The 6,000-nt window shown below is 50.0% G+C and overlaps 1 protein-coding gene across 1 annotated transcript in view; it reads right to left on the reverse strand.

Annotated features, from left to right (window-relative positions):
• Nucleotides 1-5,771, reverse strand: part of ARHGAP25 (Rho GTPase activating protein 25) — a 46,274-nt gene extending 40,503 nt beyond the window's left edge. Inside the window, exon 1 of the mRNA XM_032786670.2 lies at nucleotides 5,257-5,771. Within this exon, the coding sequence (XP_032642561.1) occupies nucleotides 5,257-5,317 (61 nt within the window). The 5' untranslated portion in view covers nucleotides 5,318-5,771. The remainder of the gene's footprint in view (nucleotides 1-5,256) is intronic.
• Nucleotides 5,772-6,000: the final 229 nt, after the last annotated feature.

A 6,000-nucleotide genomic window follows, 5' to 3' on the forward strand; every position in this document is an offset into this window, starting at 1 on the left:
ACCATCCCTGCAGGTGTTTGTCTAACCTATTCTTAAAAACTTCTATTGACGGGGATGCCACAACTTTCCTTGATAAGCTATTCCAGTGTTTAACTATCCTTGTGATTAGAAAGTTTTTCCTAATATCTAACCTAACTCTCCCATGCTGCAAAATAAGGTGATGACTCCTTTGGTGGAAATGGAGAACAACTGATCATTGTTCTCTTTTTATAATAACTTTTTATATATTTGTAACCCAATGCAAAGGGCTGAGTATAGGCTAAATGAAACCTGCTGGGGTTTCAGACTGTGGTTCCTGGAGTCTAGGTGTTTCCCTCCTAAGGCTTAGAAGAAAAAATCCATCTCTCTCTCCATTAGCTATAGAAAGTGACCACAATCACATACCTGCTTGAAGCTAAGAGATACGTGAGCTGAAATTAGGATGTAGGCAGGACCCATAGGGCAGTCGAGGGTAATGTGGGTAAGTGGAGTTTACCCACGTCTCATTGGGGAAATATGGAGTTCAGTTCTGGGTAGTTTAACCACTTCTTTTTGCTACCAGTACATCCCTGGGCAGGTAAATCACTGGGCAAGTCATCCATAATATTTTTTTTAAACCAGACAGTCCTGCTTTTCTTAGGTTTGTCCCCTATCCGGTATAAAGACAAAACTGGAACATGGTGTAATCCGGTATTGGACAACACCATTTTGAAACATGCCCCTGCTGCACCCGGCCGGTATGCCCTCACATGCATAGTCACAAGGTCACATGGACAGGGAGGTGGAGTCTCACAGGCAGAGGCAGCTGGGGCAGGGAGCTGCACTCTCCAAGAGGGTGTCGCCTGTGGGGTGTGACTTTGCACTCTGGTATCATAGGAGCTTCTCCCACATTTCTTGCCCCTCTGCTTTTGTTTTTTCGTGACTAATGCTTTATATTTTGGAGGTATGTAGCAACCAGATATAGAGCCAAATCCTGACCCCACTGAAGTCAACAGGCTTTTGTCCTGACTAAGGAAGTGCAGGATTTGAGCCCAGTCTCTGAGCTTTGCAAAGGCCCTGCTGTAAATATCGGGCCCCAGTTTCCACCAGAGAAGAAGCAATTTGGCTCCTGAAGGCGAGTACAGCCATCGGCTGAGATGGGAAGTGCAGGGTGCGGAGAGAATAACACTGGAGAACAGGAGTGGAGTGGCACTAGCAGCAGCTAAGTGCTGGAAGCCAGTTTCACAAGGCCTTCTGCACCCATCCCTCTCTCTGCTCGTATTGTGGGCAGAGTAACGTCTGCAAGTTATGAAGTCATTTCCTGTTGCTCCAAATGCACACAGCAAGTATGTTACACACCTCTCAAGCAAGGAGAGTAGGCCTGCACTCAGGGCCAGTGCAACCATTTAGGCGAACTAGGCGGTTGCCTAGGGCGCCAAGATTTGGGGGTGCCAAAAAGTGGCACCCCCCAAAAAATTTTTAAATGGTTGCAGCCGCTGCTGCTGGAGGGGCTGAGCTGCCGGTGGCAGCAGTTGCCTGCTGCCAGCAGCCCAAGGAGTCCCCCAGGTCAGGGCGCCGCCGGTCAGCGCGCCGCTGAGGTCAGGGAGCCACCGCAGCAGCCCGGCAGCCCAGGGTGCCCCCCCCCCGGGTCAGGGAGCCGCCTGCAACCTGGCAGCCCAGGGCGCCCCCTCCCGCCCCGGGTCAGCGAGCCGCCGCCGCAGCCCGGCAGCCAGGGCCCCCCCACCCCCGGGGTCAGCGAGCCGCCGTCGCGACCCGGCAGCCCAGGGCGCCGCCCCGCCCGGGAGTCAGCGAGCCACCACCGCAGCCGGCAGCCCAGGCGCCCGCCCCCCCACGGGGTCAGGGAGCCGCGGCTCACGGTGGACCTGCTGCAGGCATGCCTGCGGCAGCTCCGCCAGAGCCGCGAGACCCGCACGCGGGGCGGTGAAATGTCCCGGCGCCTAGGGCGCCAGAAACCCTAGCGCCAGTCCTGCCTGCACTGCAGCATTAACCCAGATGACTGGCCTCAGGTTAGCCTAGTCCAGCTGCACTGCAAAGCCCTGGCTGACTCATGGCATCTTTCCCGCTGTTGTGCTCCTCCATGAGTCTCGCTAAGGACTTTGGGAGCCGTCTCCCAGGGGTCTTTGGGCTGCAGTGAGCTGAGCCACATGGTGGTTCTTTCCCAGTGAATTGTGGGAGAACTTGTCTGTCCTTCTGGGCACTGGAGGGAAATTGTGGGAAGGCACTAGGAGACTGAGCACTTCGCTGGATTAGCCTGCGTCCTCATCACAAAGTGGTAGGTTCCAGCCCAAATGAATAAGGCCCCCAGGATCTAGGCTATACCCCCAGTCAGACCAGCTAGCGCTGCTAAACTCAGGTGAGTTTTTTTTGTGTGAAAGGAGGGGCTCAGAGGCTACATACAGGTAAGAGCCAGAGTTAACTGTACAGCGAAGACAGACCACCTAATGTGCAAGAGACCCAGGTGGGGCAGGATGGAGCAGCCTTCAGATTCAAGCCCAGCCCAGTAGAGACCAGATCATCCTTCAGCTCAGGGGAAATCAAGGGTCTGATGTAACAATTGTTGTGTGGAATTCACCCCTTTGCGGGGAGCCTGTACCACACTTGTGCACTTACCAAGTGGTCTTCTGCACACCCATTGCCCTTGACGTTTGACTGTTCAAAGCACCCTACGCAACATCTCCCCTCACTCCATCTCAGGAAACAAAAGTTTATCACTTGCCCCATTTTGTAGATGAGGAAACTGAGGCCCTGAAAGGCAAAGTGACTGAACCCAGGCTCACAAATGGAGTCAGTGTCAGAGCTGTGAATGGCCCTCAGGAGTAAGAGGCATCCGAGTCTTATGCTCCGACCACTAGATCATGTGGGCTAAACGCCATAGTGACTCAGCCAGAGCTGCTGTGTAATAATGAGCAGAGCAGGTAAACAGAAACATAAGGAGCGATCATAGAGAAACTAAACGGGGACTGTCAACATGCTAGATCAGCAGGGTCTCCAAAAACCTGTTCCATCATGCAAGGTCCTCAAACTGCTGCCTCTCTTTGGGACTGCCAGGTTAGGGCAAAACAGACTTGAAGCAGACTTTTATCCCTGGCAAATTCCGACAGCAATTCATTTCTTTTGCTCTGGGTTTGTACAGCACCTAGCGCAGTGGGTTCTAGGGCCACACCTGAGGAGCCAAGGTGCTGGGAGACAAACAATAGCTAATAACTCTCTCTTTCAGAAGACCCAGGCTCCACACCTTCGAACAGGAGCAGTGGGGGCAAGCAGCTAGTTTTAGCATGATAAGTTTGTGAGCTGAATTATAGGATGCAGGTGTCTACCATAGCAGGAAAGTGGACTCAGTGACTCAGAAGGTCCCTTCCAGTCCTATGTCCTATATTCTGAAGCCCCTAGTGTGGCTGGGGCACTCATTTTAGCCAGCAGAGCCATGTGAATTCATTCACAGCACTAGCTGCATCCCTGGTGACCCCCATAAAGAGCCACTGCCCCTTTTAAATGTCTCAGCCTTGTGCCAGCCCTGACCCATCATCTTCAGAGCCAATGACAGGTGAGTCCCTTAGCACAAACTCTCAATGGGACCGGAAAAAACTGGTTCCTTAATGGAGGTGGCCTTCTAATAAAGGTGGAGCCAAACTGTGCTTACCAGATGTCAGATTTGGGGAGGTCCCTTAAAACAGGAGATTACCTAATAAGGGTGGTGCATTGCATAGGCCTCTCTGTATGAAGGAACTCTTTGATCACTCATCAGAGGTGGCTGGTAACACAGGCAAGTGGGTCAACAAACCCAACGCACAGTCACTGTTTCCTCTGGGCATGGGACCCTTTTTCTTCTCTTACTTTCATTCTGACTCTGGTTTGTACAGGCAGCTGAGGGGATACAGTTCTGTATGCATCCTCAACCCACCTTCCACAATGCAGAGCATCCCCGAAGGAGACAATGCTATTTGGTCCCTGCCAGCCAGGTCTGTTTTCCAATAGATCTTTCAGATTTGTAATCAGTGAGAAGAACATCTAGTGTGTCACTCTAATTTCTTTTCAATTCTAGGTTTATAAAGGATGTCTACAATATCATGACATCAAACTCAATGATCAATCGGTCTTCCTGCAAATCAAGGAGAAATGATCTATCCAGCAATATAGGGAAGGGTCTGAACCAAACCCCTGAATCCAAACAACCCAGTCTTTAACCAGAAGAGATGGAATGTATCTAGCTACCTGTCTGTCTGGGTATTTATACTGTGTCCATCAGTGTGGTATCTGAGCAGCTGTTTCCAAATCAGAATCTGATACTGAGTTTGTAGCGACCTCTGTGCTTTAATAGGCCGAACTTATCTGAACATGTAACCCACACACCTTTTGGGTGTGGTGTTCCATCCCATCTAATGGCCCTGAGACCACTGAGAGAGAGAGAGAGTTTGCTCTACAGCCTTAGCTAACAGCCAGTTGGCTCTTTAGCTCATGCACTAAGCTCTAGAGGTCTCAGGTTCAATCCCGGCCACTGACAACTGGGGTCTGTCGGTGTTACAAGTGGGGGCTCGTCTGGACTTTCAACTGGGAAGTCTCTGAAGCTTGGGATGTGGTTCATCAGTTAGGAAAAGTATGTAACCCACACACCTAGAACAGAGTAAAACATACCTGCTAAATGGCCCACTTGCTAAAATGGTTGATTCCCTTCTCTTGGGATAACCAAGGATTCTGATATTGTTAACCCCATTTTACAGATGAGGAACCAAGCCACTGAGAAATACAGAGCTAGATTTTCAAAAGAGCTCAGAGACAGATTTTTGAGTGCTTAGGATTGAATGTGGATGCTGAGCCCATCTGAAAATTCTGGCCTAAGTGACTTGCCCAAGGTCACGCATCAATTGAGTCAGTGTCAGAGGTCAGGTTTCCTCATTCTCAGTCCTGTAATAACCAGATCACACTAGTGGGCCATCATCATTAGCCTTCATTTGGTCAGCAGTCTAGAAAACACCAGACTTCAGAGAATGAAAGCACAACACTGTTGCCAACCCCTCTGAATCCAAGCAAAGACGACTTTGAGAAACACGCTCAAAAGTCTCAGATCTCATGCTACCACGTTGCTTTGCCCTAAAGCCCTCCAGATCCCCAGCTGATGTAAAGTAGCATGAATTAACACCCACAGAGCTACACTGATATACTCCGGCTGAGGACTTGGCCCACTGGGGGCACAGAGGCTGAAGTCACTTCATCAGATCCATTGGCCAGACAGGTCCCTGATTCAGGCAGGAATTTAAGGGTGTAAAAAAATAACGTTACCTATTTTTGCAGCATCCAGTTTCAGGTTGAAATCCCAATTCCGTGGCAGCTTGAGGGACATTTTGAACCAAGGTTTTATTTTGCTTTTTAAACGTGGCTATTTTTCCAAGTGTCTCTGTACTGTGACACTTCTAATCCCGGGCCCTGTTTTAATTCTCTCCAGAGCTCGCTTGAAAAATGAAGCCTCGCTTGAAGTTGATTTGCCAATGCACTTCCTCCTGGGCTCGGCTGTAAGCAACCCCATAAAAGTACTTTTCTATCTTCTTTTTTGCAAAGCTTTCTCTTTTGCTTTCCAGATGCACCATAAGCCTCTTGGTTGGCACTTTTGCTGGTCCCCCTTTGGTAATACCTCAGTCACACTTTAATTCACAGAAGCTGAAGTTACGACTGCATTTCATCCAGCAGCACCTGGCTTCACTGAAAAGCACTGATAAATAGCACAGCTTCTGGGTTTGTTTTCTTTGCATTTGAGGAAGTGGGTGTCCTTTCTGTTCAGTTGATGCGCTCAGAAAGACTGAGCTTTGCCTTGTGGTGGAGGGGTATAGCCCAGCATTCAGTTTCGGGAAACGTTAGACTCAAGAGCAGACTGGCTGCTCTGGTGACCTGCTGCAGTTTTACCAACTAGCTCATAGGCAGGTCAGCTTGGCTGGGCAAGTATGTAGGTAATAGCTGTGCCTGGCCTGGAAACCTGCATTTTTTCCAAAGACACAAGGGTCGGTTTACAGTTGCTTGGCACCTTGAATC

This window comes from Chelonoidis abingdonii, chromosome 2 (genome assembly GCF_003597395.2).
Source record: "Chelonoidis abingdonii isolate Lonesome George chromosome 2, CheloAbing_2.0, whole genome shotgun sequence".
NCBI lineage: Eukaryota > Metazoa > Chordata > Testudines > Testudinidae > Chelonoidis > Chelonoidis abingdonii.